The 18542-nt window shown below is 38.4% G+C and overlaps 1 protein-coding gene across 1 annotated transcript in view; it reads right to left on the bottom strand.

Annotated features, from left to right (window-relative positions):
• The window catches only part of Ttc6 (tetratricopeptide repeat domain 6), a 194777-nt gene that overhangs the window by 81552 nt on the left and 94683 nt on the right, over positions 1-18542 (bottom strand). The window contains exons 8-10 of the mRNA XM_028869755.2: positions 9511-9615; positions 4647-4739; positions 2051-2125 (exon numbers count right to left, since the gene is read on the bottom strand). Coding sequence (XP_028725588.1) covers positions 2051-2125; positions 4647-4739; positions 9511-9615 — 273 coding nt within the window. The remainder of the gene's footprint in view (positions 1-2050; positions 2126-4646; positions 4740-9510; positions 9616-18542) is intronic.

The raw sequence follows: 18542 nt of genomic DNA, 5'->3' as shown, positions 1-18542 counted from the left end.
GTGCCTTTCTATTGCCAGGCTTATTCTTTTCTTTTCTTTTTTCTTTGTAGCTGAAGAAAATGGCATTGTTTTCCTTCCCTGTTTCTTTCTTAGGGTGTTTATTATTGGTAGGTATAAAGAGACAATGATTTTTGTGTGTTGATTGTGTGCCCTACTATTTGGTGCTTATCGGATCTTCAAGTTTCCTGGTCGCGGGTCTTTATGATCTTCTAGGTAAATGATCACAGTGAACAGGGATAATATGTCATCTTTCCCATTTTAACTCTTTCGTTTCTTTTCTCTTTTTTATTGTTAATTAAGACTTCTATCCTTGTATTGAATAGGAGTACAAATAGTGGGCACACATGTATCATTCTTGATTTTAGAGAAGTCTTTAGTTTTTCCTCAGTTAGTGTAAAGCTTAGGTTTGTCCATAGATAGCATAATTGCACTGAGGGTTGCTCTTTCTATTTCCAGTTTCTTTGGGGATTTTGTCATCATGAATGCTTTCTCTGTTATTTATTGATTTCTACCACTGATTCTATTTATGTGCTGTCTTACATATATTGATTTGCATGCCCAACCACACATTTGCATTACTAGAATGAAGCCAACTTGATCATAATGTATGGGGTTTTTTGTTTGGTTGGTTGGGTTTGTTTTGTTTTGTTTTGTGTTTTTGAGAGAGGGTTTCTCTGTGTAGTTTTGGTGCCTGTCCCTGGATCTCGCTCTGTAGACCAGGCTGGCCTCCAACTCACAGAGATCCACCTGCCTCTGCCTCCCGAGTGCTGGGATTAAAGGCACGCGCCACTGTCACCTGGCTAATGTATGGGTTTTTAATTCTTCACATTTACTTATTTTCTATGTGTTTGACATTATACATGTGTGATGATCAGAGGACACTTTGTGAGAGTTGGGTTTCTTCTCTCCATCATGTGGGAGTTGGGGATCAAACTCAAGTTATCAGACTCAGTGGCCACCTCACTAGCCATCGCCTTGATGTGCTAATGAATCCAGTCGGCAAGCTAAATTAATTGAGAATTTTTGTGTCTAAGTTTACCAAAGAAAATGATTTATGGATTTTGGCAGTGGTGGTGGTCATTTTCTGGGGTTTGGTATCAGAGCAATTATGGCTTACAGGATAAATTTAGTTGAGTTCTTTCCCTTTTCATTTTATAGAATAGTCTGAGGCTTTCCATTTTGAGTTCTTTAAATGTCGCGTCAAGTTCTGAAGTTTATTCAAAAGTCAGTTTATAGAGTTAAAGTCCAATAATTTGGTTGTTTTTCATATAAACACTGTAAATTAAGCATACTATGTTAATTAAACATACTGAATTATTAAAATGCCTTATTTTATAAAATTAATTGGTGAATCTATTTTAAAAAACATTTAAACAACATTGTATTTCCATACACTGCTGTTAACATATACTCTACAATAACTTTCCATTCAGTGTTTGCAAATTTAAATAACAAAAACCATTCTATCCTATTATCTGCTAGTCAACCTAATTTTAGCATTAATATATTAACATAATAATTATAAGTGGCATGCAATGGCTATACATTAATCATTATAATTTTATAATAACATCACGGAAATTTTAGTTTAAACTCTTTAGTGCATCATTTTCTACAAATCCTGTCTGCCTCCCCAGCGCTGGGTCATAAGCATGAGATATCACACTCAGCATTTATTCACATTGGTTCTGGATATTAAACTAAGGTCCTTGCATTTTACCAACTGAATTTCTGGATTATCTCACAAGGATTGTGTGTATGTGAACGTGAGTGTGTGTGTGTGTGTGTGTGTGTGTGTGTGTGTGTGTGTGTGTGTTTGCAACCCCATGTGTATGAATTTAAACCCAAAATCCACCAGCAAGAATTTCACATAGAGATAGTGGCCCTGCATCATTTATTACACTTCCTATATCATGAAACTACAAGTAACTCCAAGTTAATAATAAGAAATAGTATAACTGTTCAAACTTTGGGAAAGAGCGTAACATGTTTTTTTATTGCTAGAAATACAAGTGTAGTCTAGAATGTAAAAGCCAAAAAGTTATATTACCTTTAATCGTGTATGTGGTGCACTGGAATATTTTTGGATATTCTCATATGATGCAGATTTTTTTAGTATTAAAGACTGTAAAATAATCAAGTAAAAACACGTTAACCATAGTCACTGTTCAGCAAGCTAAAGTGTCATATAACAGTGGAGTAATGATAATCCTTGTAAATTAATAAAAAGTACAAATTCTAATTAAAATATACTTTCTTACTTATTAAGTCATTTGCTTAATGGAGAAGAGCAGCACTTAAGACCTGTCACTTCATTTAGTCATTTTATAGAAATGAAAGTTGCTAATTTTTAATTTTAGCTTGAGACAACAAAAATCAAGAGCCTAAGGCCGGGCGGTGGTGGCACACGCCTTTAATCCCAGCACTCGGGCGGCAGAGCCAGGCGGATCTCTGTGAGTTCGAGGCCAGCCTGGGCTACCAAGTGAGTCCCAGGAAAGGCGCAAAGCTACACAGAGAAACCCTGTCCCGAAAAACCAAAAAAAAAAAAAAAAAAAAAAAAAAAAAATCAAGAGCCTGTGATGTGAAGGTGCTCTGAGGCAAAGCCTCCTTGCTGGTATAAATGGCACTGGTCTGTGAATGTTCCAGAGGTGTGCTGGCCTGGGAAAGATACTTGCCCCTGAACAGTCCTCTTTTTCTGCTTTTTTAATGTTTCAGAATTTGATACATGCATACAATATATTTTGATCTGATCCACCCCCCCACTCTCTGCCCTACAGTTCTTCCCAACTTCATGTGCTCTATTTTTAAAATCCACTGAGTCTGCCTAGGACTGTCTGTATTTGCACAGTTTATAGATAGCCTCTGATGACCTGCATCCCTGAAGAAAAATAGACCTTCTCTCCCACAGCAGTCATAAATTGCTAATTACTCCTCAGCTATGGGTGGACTCTCACAAGCCTGTTCCCACTCCATAATGGTATTCTGTCTGGCTTAATCTTTTACAAGTTATGTAATCCATTTTAATTATAAGAAACCTCAACTTTTCACTTTAGGTTAGGGGACCACATAAACACCACCACTTTCTATAATGTCACCAAGGTGGGTGCTATTACATTCAGAGTAAGAAATCACTGTCACAGTAGAATTGAAAGCAAATATGTTTGCTCTTCCTATCCAAATAAAAAGCAGTATCTATAATCCAAAACAACAGTATCAACTACTATAAACAGGGTATGATTTCAGGTACAAAGAGAACAGGAAGAGGTCAGTTCTGAATAGGTAAGAATCTGAACATATCATAGCTGCTGAGTGAGGACAAAAATACTTCCACAGACTGCAAAGATCTTGAGACCATCCCAGGCCATGTGAACAGTCCCCAGCATAGAAAGAGAAATGTCAGATTGCCAGCAATTTTAGTCCATGAGGATTCTTGTGGAGGCAAAGTGTAGGGCACATGGATGTTCAATGGATGGAGAAGCATATGAACAATACATACTTGAGACCGGTTTGTGAGGTCTGGCTAGGCATTCTGGGTACATTTTATGTGGCAGGTGGAGCCACTACTGTGTTTGCTCAGACATCAGTGGCGTAATCATACCTGTGTCTTCCAACTCCAGCAGAATGGGTGAAAAGCAGCTGCTGCTAAAGAGACCACATGACAGGAAGGTATGAAAGGCTCTACCACCACGATCGAGAGAATGAAAATGGCTTTCCAACCCAGAAAGTGTGTAATTGAGTGATCTGGCTGTTTTTAAGAGACAACTAATGTTCCAGGTGCTACAGATACAACAGTGGTATGGGTAATGACACCCCAGGGCAGTGAGGAATAAAAATATCAAGCACACATCAGGAAAAGTAGCCAATAAATGATGGGGGCGGGAACACCAGTAACAAAACACTGACTGGAGAATCATTACTACAGCCCAAAAGTACTTCCTGGGAATATGGGGGACAGGGGCAGAAACACAGACAGCCTAGATAGCTGTCTAGAAAGGGAATGTGACTTGTCCCAGGACACTGAAACTCTCTGCAATTTGGTGCTCAGCAGCCTAAGATGCCAAGGTGGAGCACAGAGTTGAAGGCCCTCATAAAAAGAAAACTGTGTCCTGGTTATCTTCCTTCAATGTCAGGACATTAATAGGCCACTAAAATAAATTACATACTTATCTCCAGTCCTGTTTACTACTTAAGGAGTAGCCATGAATAGTCTGCAAGGACAGAGAAATCGATGGGGTACATGCAATCTCCATGTACAACAGTCACGTTGACTCTGCTCCATGGCTACACACAGCTTTCCTTTTGAGCCAAAAGGCACACACACACACACACACACACACACACACACACACACACACACACACACTTAAGCATTTAAGTCCCAGGCAAAAAGGAATTGGATAGCTTAGCATTTTAGGGGAAAAAATACACACAAATATCTTGCCACAGATTAATGAATACTATCTTCTGTGTGTTCTAAGAACACCACAGTGGGAATCAATTGTTCACACAGACACTGCTGGCTGGTCTGAGATAGTCTTCAGAGTCATCAAACACCAAGAAATGATTTCCAGAGTAACTAGAAATAATTTGCGAGCTAAAGGAAAATATAGTAGCCAATTCAAATTCAGAGTAAAAGTCATACATACCTTAAAACTTCTTCTGGGGTATGTATCTGAAATAACCACACTTTCTTGGCTTGCAGACAATTTCTCAATTAAAATTCTACTTGACTGAACACTCTGTGATAAAAAGATTAAATTAAGTATTAAATAAGGTCATGGAATATTTTCAGTGTTTATAGTCACTGCTATTTCACTGAACAACATTGTTAGCAAAATAAATAAAAGACCTGTAGTAAAAGAATTGCTTCCAATGATGCATGAACGTCCAACTAGAGATGTCATGTTAATGCAGAATCCACAACAGGGCTCCGGCCTGGAGTCAAATGGGAACGTGCACTTGATTTCTGTAATGTTAAGTCTTAGGACTTATCGGCGACATTCCATCTCGGAGAGTAACACCGGCTGTCTCACATATCAACCCCAGAATTATTAACAAGACGCAAAATTAGGCCTTATCGCTAACAAATGGCTTCATTTGCAAGCACAAGTAAGTACTCTAAATGTAAACTGGAGTGCAAGTCTCCTTAAATGACATAATCTTTCAATTCTGTCACCCAACTAAGTTACGGTATAGGTGTGTTATCGTAAGAGGAAAAAATAGCCATACAAATTATGCTCATGCATCTTACAACTATCGACTCAGGTATTCAGAAACAACTGGAAGACCTAAATGTGACAAGCTGACAGTTTCATGGTTAGCAGAGCCATACTATTATTTATTTATCTGATGAAGTTCTAACTTTATGGTTGAAAAATACTGAAATTCAAAAGTCAGTTTTTAAAAGTAGTATGCTATTATCATTGAAAGTGGAAAATGCTAAGGCAACTTAGGAATCAGCATTGAATTCTGTTCATCTTTTTAAACTATGTCTCAGGATAGTAGTTCTCAACCTGTGGGTTGCAACCCCTTTGGGGGTTGAAAAACCCTTTCACAGAGGTCTTCTAAGACCATCAGAAAACACAGATATTTGCACTACAATTCATACCAATAGCAAAATTACAGTTATAAAGTAGCAACAAAAATAATTTTATGGCTGGGGGTCACCATAACATGAGGAACTGTATTAAAGGGTCACGGCATTTTAGGGTTTCAATGTCATAATGAAACATCCTAACCAAGATTAACTTTGGGAGGGAAGTGTTTATTTTGTTTACACATATCTGTTCATCATCAAAGGCAGCAACTCAAGCAGGGCAGGAACCTGGAGGAAAGAGCTGACTGACGCAGAGGCCATGGAGGAGTGCTGCTTACTGGCGTGCTCCTCGTGGCTTGTGGGCCTGCTGACAGCTTGCCCTGTGTTCACACAAGACATTCAAAAGTATACTGGAATGCCAAGTGTTATATATTGAAGAAGACACTTAAAACAAAGGCAAAAGCTTTCACACCGTATTTTGTGTCAAAACAGTGGAACCTATTAACCACCAATGATTGCTTACTGCAAAAGAAAAAAAAAGATAGATGGCTCATATACTAAAACATCAGAAACTGTCGAAATATTTCTCAAACTAAGGCTCCTTACAGAGTATACACAGTATACACAGTGCAATGCCTCATTAAATCCTCAAAACTCACTTTATATACAAAAGCAATGGATTTCAGGAGCATAGACAGAGTTAGCTAGAAAGCAAAAGGATTCGAAATCAGGACTCGGATTCCAGAAGCTAGGCTCTGCTTACTCCAGCTCAGGGTTAACAACGGTAACTATATAGAGTGCCACTGCCTGAGTTAGTGAATACTGGACTAGCCAATAAACCATAACACAAATAGCAATCAGTTTCAAAAAATGTGAAAGGTATGCTGTATGCTATTAATAATTGATAATAAGCTTTAATAAAGAAAACAATATCAATAATTTTTTTAAACTTTTGAAACTGCTTCCCACCTAAGTGGAATGGCCAAAAGAAAATGAAAACAATCCCCTCCAAAACAAATTATTTTAAAAACAAATGAAGACACCAAGTAAAAGTGAAATAAACTCAAAGCTTTATACAAGTCATAAGTTATATTTGTATTACTTTAAAAGAATAAGAAAATAATTAAAATTCAATAAAAAAAATTAAGGAGATGACTAAAGAGAATATCAACATGTGGTATATTTTGTATATGCTTTGACAAATAAAGCTGGTCTGAAGATCAGAGGGCAGAGCCAGCCACAGAGTTAGCCACAGAGGCCAGGCAGTGGTGGCGCACACCTTTAATCTTAGCACTAGGGAGGCAGAGCCAGGCGGATCTTTGTGAGTTCAAGGCCACCTGGACTACATGAGATTAATCCAGTCTAAAAGAGAAACAGAGCCAGGGGTGATGGCTCACACCTTCAGTCCCAGTATTTTGGGGTCACATGCCTCTAATCCCAGCACTAGGAAGGTTGGGACAGGAAGTGATGGCTGAACAGAGAAAGGAATATAAGGCAGGAGGAGACGGGAGTTGGACGCTGAGGAGTTGTCGAGGTGAGAAGTGGCTGTGGCTTGTTTCCTCTGATCTTTCAGCATTTACCCTGATATTTGGCTTCGGGTTTTTATTATAAGACCAATTAGGATTCATGCTACATCAACATTTTATGATAAGCAGCAAAGTCAATAATCAAAAAAATCAAGAGAAAAATAACTAATTTTCACAATGGCAAAAAGTGATGTAATAATTAATCCAAGATACTTTTAATCAAAGAAGGTATACTGAATCCATTTCTTTTTCTGCTGACAGGCCACGGTATCTAACAGTTTGGACATCATATATTGTAAACTCACTAAAAATGTATTGATGATAGCTCTTCACTAGGATGTGGATAGTAGTTTGATAAAGGGAAAAATTTATAACTTAAAACAAAGAAAAGAAACAAGAAAGTTAAACTACTTTCTAAAAATCCTACTATAGCTATGAAAATGAAGAGATGGGAAGTAAAATTATGCAACATTACAAACAGAGGTTTTTGACTGACAGGAAAACACATGCATCTCTGCACACACAGCAGGTAACTCACAAAACACATGGATTTCTGTAATGAGTTCAGAGCTGACCCAAAAACTACTAAATATAGATAGCTCAACAGTGAGTAAAAAAAACATTTAAATTATCAGAAACTTTCCCCAAGGGTTCAGTTCTATCCAAACAATGAGTTCTTTCAAATTTTCAAGAAGATTCCTCCTATCTGTATCAACTCTAGCATTTTCTTTTGAAATAGATAAACAAAAATTACTGGTAACAAAAATCAAAACAAGGAGATAATTCACGTAAGCAGCCAACTCAACGTGATGACAGCCATCTTGGTCATAACTGCCATTTTGTCTGCCAGGTGACTAGGCATACATTCCAAACCCTATAGGAAAAACAAAGTTGTTAAAGCAATCAGTAGAGCATGTCATGCTGGCCACTGGTACCTGCACTGTTTCCTACCTGACATTTAAACACGATAATAGTTTTTCAGAAAGCCCAGATACATCCCGGTTGGCAGGCGTCCACCTTTGACTGGCTCAGCATATTAACTCCTCTCTTCCTGCCTTGGGGTATGCAGAACTGCTTTCCAATGCATAGTTCTCTTTTATTCAATTTTCAATTATTTCATTATTTGATGTTTTTAACTTTTATTCTTTGAGAATTTTATACATACATACAGATAAGTTTTAATCAAATATACCCCTCAATCCCTGATTCTATTCTTCCTTATCCTCCCCCCAATTTTCCCCTCCCAATTTGATATGTTTTGTTTTTTAAAACCCACTGAATCCCCTTAGTGCTGCCTTTATGGACATTGGTGAAGGTCCCTCTACTGGACCATATACGCAGCTTTTTTTAGTAAAACATCCCTAAAGACAACTCCCTCTCACTGCATCAGTTGCCGATAGCTCCTCAGGTAGAAGGGTGGGGCTTCACAAGCCTTCACCCTTTTCCAGATTGGGATTTTGGCTGATTTGAACTTGCTTGGGTCTTGAGCGTGTAGTCATAGACACTGTAGCTTCGTGCATACAATGGCATACCCAACAAATTTATTTTGAGATGAAGCAGTGACTTAAAATTGCTCAACTAATGAAATCCCGTGGATGGATGATTTAGTTCAGAATTCTACCAGAGCTTCAAAAAAGAATTAACTATCTTATTCTGTGAAATGAGGGCAGGCTTGGAAAACTGAGACATCGTGGACATCTGGCAGACACCATTTTAGTGTCAACCTGAGGAGAAAATGCAGCAGGTGCTTGGTTGATAAGCAGAACCTGGAGGGAGTCCCAGATGAGTCCGTGCCAACAGGACATGTGGCCATGTGCTCCCTTCCACCATTCTGGCTACCCTTCTAGACTGGTTTGAAATAAAGTTTGCTTTTCCACCAACGTGTAAGAGACGTTCCATCTGGTTTTCCAGGAGAACTATAAAGTCTTAATTGTGAGGCACATATCAACAAGACTGCTACCACTGCCAGCAAATTTAATAGGGATTCTTAATTATTATCTAAAATTTGATAATAAATATTCATTGTCATCATGTACCAAAAAAATAAATGAAAATACCATGAGAATTCTCAACACAACCTTCATGACTTTGTAACTTGAATCACAAATAAAATAATCTTCCAAAAAGAAAACAGGTTACTCTTGTCTAGCTGCAGTTAAGTATAACACTTTAAAAAGTGCATTAGTCATACTTATAGCTTATATATGTACACCACAATTTGATAAAATATAAGGATACATTCATATGCACATATAACTATACATGTGACAATTATTTACACATATAAATCATCTCTAAAGTATCATCCAACCAATCCTGACCACAGCAATAATTGCTTGACAAGTTATATAACAACTGTCCAGTAAATTTTACTTCAGAAGCAAGTTATGCAGGTTTATTGTTAGATAACAGCAAAAATAACAATATAGAAAATGCTGTATTTATTACCTCATATTTTGGATATAAAGTTTTCCTTATGGTTGATTCTGGAATTGCAAATTTGGGCGCAGCAAGATTCCAAAACATCCTTGAAGTTCCCGGATATGCAGGCACCTTTGAAAATAATTATATAAAAAAAATTATAACAAATAGTAACAAATGTCCCCCGAATTTAAAAGCCCAAGCTCCTGTCATATTGTTTCTAGTTGTTGAGAAAATGGCCTGATTTGTCACACAGACTCGGAAAGCCAAGGAAAGCTGGCTTGGAGCACTGTCAGTTTACAGAGAGACAAGTAGAGCCAGCAGTGTTAACTGATGCTATGATGTGAGGAACTGGTGGACCACCCCGGAGACAAGCTGAGCAGTCTCAGGGAAGCAGAAGATGTGCATGCCAACCGTTTCAGCAATTTCACTTCTTGCTATGTGTTCTAAACAAGTTCTTAGATATACACATGAGGAGATAAGCATAGGTCATTCACAGAGCATATCAAATGAGAAATAAAGCCCATTTTAAGTGATCCTTAGGAGAGAACAGATAACATTATAAACATTATATATGAACATTTGCAAAGTCATTCAGATACAACAATTATAATCCATAGATGGGACTTATATAGTATTGCAAATAACCATTTCAGAAAAAATTTAGGCAAAAGTGTTATTTATATAAATGAGTTAGAACACACAAATACACAAACATATGATGATGTTACTTAGGATCATAAAGACATCATGTAAAGTATAAAGTCATAAACTAAGAAGGGATTTGTTTTAGAGAAGTAAAACTATTGGGGGTGCTATCAGAATGTTGGCTACATGACATTATGTATTTGTTGAAACTTATTGAACTTTGAAGGACAAAGGTTGACTTTTAACATCACACAAAGCTTACAGAAACATAGGGAACAAAGAGGAATCCAGGGTGGGATCCAAAACAAAACAAAACATTCTAACTATTGTCAGTGTGTGAAACAACCTCATAAAAGTAGGTGGGATGAAGAGCTCGGTGACTGGGAAGGAGTGGTGAATGTAAAGCTAAAGGAAAAGAAACAGTCCATATGGCATTGTGCTTTAGCTGCTGAAGCACCCACAGGAATATGGACTAGCAACCCTGATACTTCCATCCATGGATACTGGACTTCTAAGACTCAATACAACAGTGGAGGATGGTGGGAGCCAGTTCGCCAGTATTGGAGTGAGAGTTTAGAGATATGCAAGGGGGAGCTAGAATGTTCCTTATCACAGTGGATTAGGAACTCACATTTAGTTTAATATAGATGCTTACATACAGCTACCTTTACAGATATATGTATTTATATTAGTTAGTATATACCGACACACATATTTTTATAAATAACATTTTTATCAATCTTTGTCAAGTCCCTAAATGTATTTTGATCGTATTCATTCCCACTCCTCTGCCCTTACTGCCCTACCTACCCAACACTGAGTTTTCTTCTTTTTGTCCTCACTGAGTCCAGTTTGTATTGCTCTACCACTCTTGGAAGGTGGGGTATGCCCTGGGATGTGATCAATCAGGGGTCACATCATTAAAGAAAACAGACTTCCTTCTCCCAGATGCTGTGAAATGCTCATAGCTCCTCAGCTAGCGCTGCCCACCTCCTTACTTCCACGTTGGATTTGGTCTAGCTTAAGCTCGCACAGGTCTCATGAGTTTATATGTGCTACTGCCCTGCTGGGGACTCATATATTCTTCCTGTGTCAGTAGGCAAAGCCTAGAAGCAACAATGCCTTGGTAGTAACAAGCATACATACTATTTGGATGTTGGTTTCTAATCCCATAAATGGGATCAGGATGCATCACGCAAACAAATCAGGAAAGAAGTCTGGGACATTTTGTACTGTAAGGAATTAAGAAACTGCCTTTAAAGAAAAAATAAAGATGTCTAGAACATCTTCTAATTCCAAAAATTAAAGGACTGCCAAGAAACCCTTATAACGATGCGAAGCATTGAAAGAAGCCCAGGGTCCAAATAAAGGAGTTGCAAACAGCCAAAGTATAAACCATTTTAGCAGTGGGAACAAGAGTAATAACACAAAGTATAATATAAATATCTGTCAGTAATGCTGATTTCAATGAATGAATGAATGGATAATGAGTAGACCAATTTTCCCACACAGAAGAACTCTAGTTAATTTTTGTAAATATTCTAAGCTCAGGGAGGTAGAGCAAAATTCCCTACTTTTTAAGGGTGACTGCACATAAATTTCTTTGAAAAAAGTACAGTGTAGGCAAATAAAACTTTATGAGGAGGACATTTGCGACGAAGTGACCAAGGTCAACACCATGCTGAGAAGTCACCCTGACAGCATATGCCCTGTGGGTTAGAAGTCTCTCAGCAGTCTTCCTCCTGGAGTCTCACAAACCCATCCAATAAAAACATCAGTCACCTCTCAACTGAGAGCCGTTTACAAAATACTTGAACAGTAATCCCTAAAATTTTCATTGAAATGAGGAAAATCTGAGATAATGTCACAGTTTATAAAAAATAAAGAAACAGGGCAATTAAATGTGTTATGTCCAAATAAACTTCTGGGACAAAGACGTGGTTTGTAAAGCCAGAGAACCCTGAGTGGAGTGTGAAACTCAGTGAAAAACACACACCAATTCCAGTCCATTAATTTCAGCAAACATACTACCAAACACAGAGGTCTCCTGGGGCTACCATACTCAGCATCCCCTGCTGGTATAAATGAGGAGAAAGGCATCCTTTCACAGCTCCAGAGTTGAGGCACATGCTTCCTCTGAAGAGTCCAGGGAAGAGCTCCTCCTGGCTTCTCCCTGACTGGCTGCTAGAGGGTACCAGCAATTATTAAATTTCTTGGCCAGCAACTACACCTCACTCACTCTCCACCATCACATGACCTTAGTCCCTGTATGCTCTAACTTCACACAGCATTCTGCTTTTCCTTCCTGTTTTTCTTTTATTAAAAATATATTTACATGCAATACATTCTGGGCATGGCTCCCCTCCCCCAACTCTTCCTCAATCACCCCCACTTCCCTGCCCACCCAAACGCATACCCTTTTTTCCTCTGTCTCATTAGAAAACACAGTCATCTAAAAATAATATAAAAAAAAAGATACAATAAAAAAAAACCAGAATAGGACAAAACAAACAAACAGGAAAAAAAAAGAGCCAGAGGAAAAGACACAAGAAACACACATAGACATAGAATCACACACATTTGCACACACAGAAACACCATAAAAACTGGAAACCTTAAGCAAAAGACCTGTAAGGTAAAAGAAAATGCCCAAAGTATGACAAAGATTTATGAGACTTAAAAAAAAAATTCAAAAATACCACTGCGTTTGTTTTGTATGCCAATACAGATATATCTACTGCTGGGTATTGAGCCTGCCCACGTGTATGGTTTACATACTCAGTGAGAACCTGATAGAGAAAACTAATTTTTCCTTTGCAAGAGGATGTCAGTTGGAGATAGCTTCTGGGTTACAGATGGGGACTTCTGCCCACTTTCCCTCTCAGCACTGGGACTCCATCTGGGTGAGATAAGCTCTATGGATGCTATGGATGCTGCCGCAGTCTCTGTGAGCCCCTACGTACATCAGTTCTGCTGTGTTTAGAAGGCTTTTTCCCCCCACTTTGGTGTCTTCCATCTCCTTTTGGCTCTTATTGTCTTTCCTCCTCTTCTTCCTCAGGATTTGATGGAGACACTCCATTAGGAACAAATGTTCAAAGGTCTCTCAGTCCCTGCACATTGTCCAGCTGTGGGCCTCTGGATTTGTTCCCATGTCCTACAGAGAGGAGCTTTGCTGATGGTGGCTGAGCAAGACACTGATGAGCTCAGTAGTGTTTGATTTTCTCCTGTGTTCCTGGCCTATCTAGTCTCAGGTTCTTGGCCACCTGAATAGTGTCAGAAATGGATTCCATCTCACAGAGTGGGCCTTCAATTCAATCAGATATTAGTTGGTTACTCCCACAAGCTTTGTGCCTCTTTTGTTCTAGTGCATCTTGTGGGAAGTCTACCACTGTAGATCGAAGGGTTAGTGGGTTAAGGATCTACATTTCTCTCCTGATATCATGCAGAGAAACTTCTATTACCACAAACACTAGTCAGTAGGGGCAAAGGCACTAGGTGGGCACCAGTGCAATTTCTTCATATTCAATGACCTGTGTAGCTGTTGTCTTCAACATTGGGGCCTTGCTGTCGGTTTGTGGAGAGCAACCAATAGCCGGGGCAGTATCCTGGGTTGTCTGGGGATTTCCATGGGGCCCCTTTGGCCAACAACTTGATTAGATGTAACCCATTCTCAGAACTGGAGATGCTGATGAGAACTTCGCTTGATGATCTGAGGCATTCTGCTTTTCTAAGCATGCCATTACTATTGGATTTAAGACCTATCCTATGATCACAATAATCTCATCCTAACATCTTAATTATATCTGCAAAATTCTTGTTTCTACAATGGCAGCAGCACATTTACAGTGCTAAGGGCTGGGACTTGGGCATGTCTTCTGGAGACAACTGTTTAACTACTACTATATTACAAATAGAGGCAGTAGGCTATGAGGCATGAGGAAAATCCCCATACTGTCTTGTAAAGTATAATAAAATAATAAATAAAAGCAATTTTTAAAATAAATAGGTGCATGTAAAAATTTATTTAGGCATTCGTGAAAAGAATGATCAGAGAGGCTTCCTCTGGCAGCAGATAAGAACAGATGTAGATACCCAAAGTCAGACATAACAAGGAAACAGAGTCTAAATGAGAGGTCTCCATCAAACCCTTCCTTTCAGAGCTCATGGAATCCCACAGAAGAAGAGGTGGAAAAATGGTAAGAGCCAGAGGTTGGTGGAATGGAAGACACCAGGAGAAGAAGGTCCTCTGAATCAACTAAGCAAGGTGCCTATGACCTCACAGAGACCGCAGCAGCAAGCACGGGGCTGCATGGGTCTGCACCAGGACCTGTGTATGTATTACAGCTGCTAGCTTAGTATTTTTTATTGGATTCCTGACTGTGAGAACCAGTGGGTCTCTGACTCTTGTGCCTGCTCTTGGGACTCTTCCTCCTGTTGGGTTGCTGTGTTCAACTTTGACATGAAAGTTTTTTGCTTCATCTTATTGTATTTTATTTTGTCAAGTTTGGTTGTTATCTCTCAGAAGCCTGTTCTTTTCTGATGAGAGACAGAAAAGGGTGTGGATCCAGAGGGCAGGGGAGGTGGAGAGAAATTAGGAGGAGGAGAGGGAGGCTAAACTATTCCAGGATATATTGTATGAGAAAATAATCTATTTTCAAAAGGGGGGAAGGGGAGGGACTCAGTTGTTTTGATCTGGCACATATAGTGCAGTGCATTTATGATTTAAGAGCTATATAGTTTGACAAATACTGTTTTTCAGATGACCAAAATGTGACACTGTAAAATCATGCACGAATAAAAGATCTATTCAGCAGAGAGGGTAAACCAAGAGATTTTATTGTGATAATGCATGAATAAAGTCATTGATACAGTTTCGAGTACCAATTGCAACAAACACTTAACAGTAGGATGACTCAAACTCAAATTTTCTTCTTTCTTCCTTGATGGTTTAATAACCACAATTTTTATACTACACTTTTTATTCTGTAAATTCCTATGAATTTTAATGAATTGGGCAAAGACCCCCTCACCTTTACCCAACTTACCATAAGGCAGCAACATCTTAAGAGATTATAATATGCCATCATACACACATGCTGACATTCATTCAGTCAAGACACAGGATCATAAAGATCACTTGTTTGTCCTTTGGTGACACATTCATTGGAAATCTGACTCTGGAGCCTTAGAAATCAATAATGGGTTTTGCATCCCCATAATTTGTCATCCAGGAATATAACATAATGAGGAAAGTTACAGGTAAAATGGCAAACAGGAGGCTGTCAGTGTCATCCACTGAAGGAGAGGGCAAAATAAGAGAAAAAATAGAATAAAGAGATTTTATTCTATTTATTAAAGAGAAAGAAACTAAAGAACTCCAGACACATGATTATGAAGAACTCTAAGCCAGCAATGGGATGACAGATGAGGAAACCCACCACCAGTCCAGGGCAGCCCTCAGATCAAGGCAGGGTGCCAGGCCCAGAAGCTGGGTCCACAGGCATGCTGGTATTTCTAGACAGTGCCACGCTGACAGTTGAAACTAACCATCACAGCGTGTAACATTCTACTTAAACCACGTAGTAGCCAGTGTGCTTTGAATAATTTTTCTTATAAAGTTACTTCAAAAATGTGTGTATAAGTTATGTTACGACGGACTTCCATTTCTTTACGGTCTTCGGGCAAGAAGTTGCTGAGATGTATAATAGTCACCTATTGATACTTTTCTCTTTTCTTTCTTTCTTTTTTGAAGTCATGGTCTCAAGCTGGCCTCAGACTCCTTCTGTGACAGAGGATGGTCCTGACCCCCTGATAGTTCAGCCTCTGAATGTCCTTATCGGGTTGCAGAGGATCCCTCTACTCATGTTGTTCTGAGAATTTTATCATAAAATAGGTGGATTTCACTGAATTCTTTTTCTGCATTGATTGATATGATTATATAATTTTACTCCTTTATTATGTTAATATGATGGAGTATGATCATTTGTTTTTCAAATTCATCCTTAAATATGGCCCTCCTATCCCATGTCGTATAATTCCTTGTGTGTATTTTTCAATTCTATGCCCTTCATACCAAACTGGGAAGTGTAAGTGTTCCTTCTTCTCTTTTGTGGGAGATATTTTTATAGAATTGGTGTCAATTCTTTCTACTAAGGATTCTTACTTTTTTTTAAGGTGTTGCCATTTTTCTTTTTTTTTTTTTAAGATTTATTTATTATATATATAATGTTCTGCCTGCATGAAGGCCTGCATGCCAGAAGAGGGCGCCAGATCTTATTACAGATGGTTGTGAGCCACCATGTGATTGCTGGGAATTGAACTCAGGACCTCTGGAAGAACAGCCAGTGCTCTTATAACTCTGAGCCATCTCTCTAGCCCCCAGAATTCTTACTTTTTAGAAGTCTCTCCAGTAAATTACCAGGGCCTGGAAATATGTGGGAGAAGAAGGGTGTTTTTGTTTTTGTTTTTGTTTCGAGACAGGCTTTCTCTGTGTAGTTTTTCACCTTTCCTGGAGCTCACTCTGTAGCCCAGGCTGGCCTCGACCTCACAGAGATCCGCCTGCCTCTGCCTCCCAGAGTGCTGGGATTAAAGGTGTGTGCCACCACCACCCGGCTAGGAGGGTGTTTTTAATCATTCAATTTCCTTACTAGGTATGGAGCTATTCAAACGTTCTGTTTCTTGTGTCAGATAACTTGTAGTTCTGTGTGAAGGGGATCGCTTCATTTCTTCAGAGATCTCATATCTATACATAGAGAGAAGCTTATGATATCACCATCATGGTCTTTTGTTCTCCAGGTTCTGCAGATACTTCTGCTTCTAATATTATTAATGTGTGGCTTTCTTTCCTCATTATTTTTCCTAGAGATTCATTCATTTTATCTGGTCAAAGAACATACTTTCACCGTTCTGCTGCTTCTGACTCCTCTCAATTTTGCTCCTTATTACTCCCTCTTTCTGCCTACTTTGGGTCGCTTTGTACTTCTTTTTCTTGAGTCTTGAGGTGGGAGTTTAAGTCACTGAGTTGGAATTTTCTCTTTTCTATTGTTCTATATCATGCTATAAAATTTTCTTCTCTGCCTTCTTTTGGGTGCTTCCCACAAGTTTTGATGTGGTGCATTTTCTTCAGGTCAGTAGATTTTTAAGTCCCTTGAAATGTTCTCTTTAATCATAGATTAAATATAAATTTAATCATGGATTATTTATATCAGTGTTATGTGTTGAGCCCTTTATATCTTTTGCTGATTTTCTAAATGTTGCAATCAGATGTTGAAAAAAAAAGACATTAAAATATCCAACTGCAATCAAAGAACTCCTTATTTCTCTTGACACTTCTGTGACTGAGAATTTCTTCACATTTCTTACAGTTTTTCACTTGATACATAAACTTTTTACTATCACTGTGTCTTGGTGTATCCACTCTTTCATCTGTGATGCCCTCTGTCTCTGAGAACTTGCCAGGCTTGGAAGTTTACTTTGATACAAATGCAGCCACTATTATCTTTGTTTGATTAATGTCTATATGGCAGCCTTTTCAAATTTTTAATATAAATCCATCTATCTCATGTTTTGAGCCTATTTTTATATAAATTATATAGTTGGACCATGTTTCTTTTTAACCTTTTCTGGCATTCTCTGTCATTGAGTGTATTTAGAGAATTTGCATTTAATTAAGGGCCATTATCTTCACATTATTGTTTTTGTGTTCTCTAGTTTCCTTTGTTTCTGTTTTCTGTTTTTCCTTGTCTTTGAGTTATTTGGATATATTCTGAATTCTGCTCTTACTTTCTGGTGGTTTTGAGTATATCTCTTTGTTAATGTTTAATTTATTTGGCCCAGGTATAATATAGCAATAACTTCTAACAGTCTACTGGAGGTGTCTTCATCCTACCTGTTCAAGTGATGGGTGGAAGGCATATGGCTCTTACTAAATCTTTCCCCATTTATGACATAACTGTATTTCCTGCGTATGCATTTCTAATGGGATCAGATTAAACTGAAAAACATAACACAGGAACACAAAAGAGAGGGAGATTCTGCTGTACTGCCTGTTTGCCTCCTTCCCATGCTCTCTTCTCTTTCTACACAGTCTAAGATTTCGTTGTTCTCCTCTTTGGATTTATGGTTAACTCGGGTGGTAACAAATTCTCTTGGCTCCCTTTCATCTAAGAATGTCTTGATTCCACTTCATTCTTGAGTGCTTTTCCTTGGGCTTAAGGACTGAGTTCGTGGTTTTCTTTCTCACTGATTTTTATGAGAATTTTTATTCGAATTGTTGTTTCTCCATGAACAAAATGTTGTTCCTCTCTAGCTGCTCTCAGGACTTCTCTTTTCTTTGGTTATCAGTTTAACTAGTACGTGGCTTGGTATAGATTTCTTCGTGTTTTCTGTTTAGAGTTCCCATGGACTACTAA

Source organism: Peromyscus leucopus, chromosome 14 (assembly GCF_004664715.2).
Source record: "Peromyscus leucopus breed LL Stock chromosome 14, UCI_PerLeu_2.1, whole genome shotgun sequence".
Classification (NCBI taxonomy): domain Eukaryota; kingdom Metazoa; phylum Chordata; class Mammalia; order Rodentia; family Cricetidae; genus Peromyscus; species Peromyscus leucopus.
Note: the sequence above shows the minus strand (reverse complement) of the source record. Positions and strands in the feature narration are given on the sequence as shown.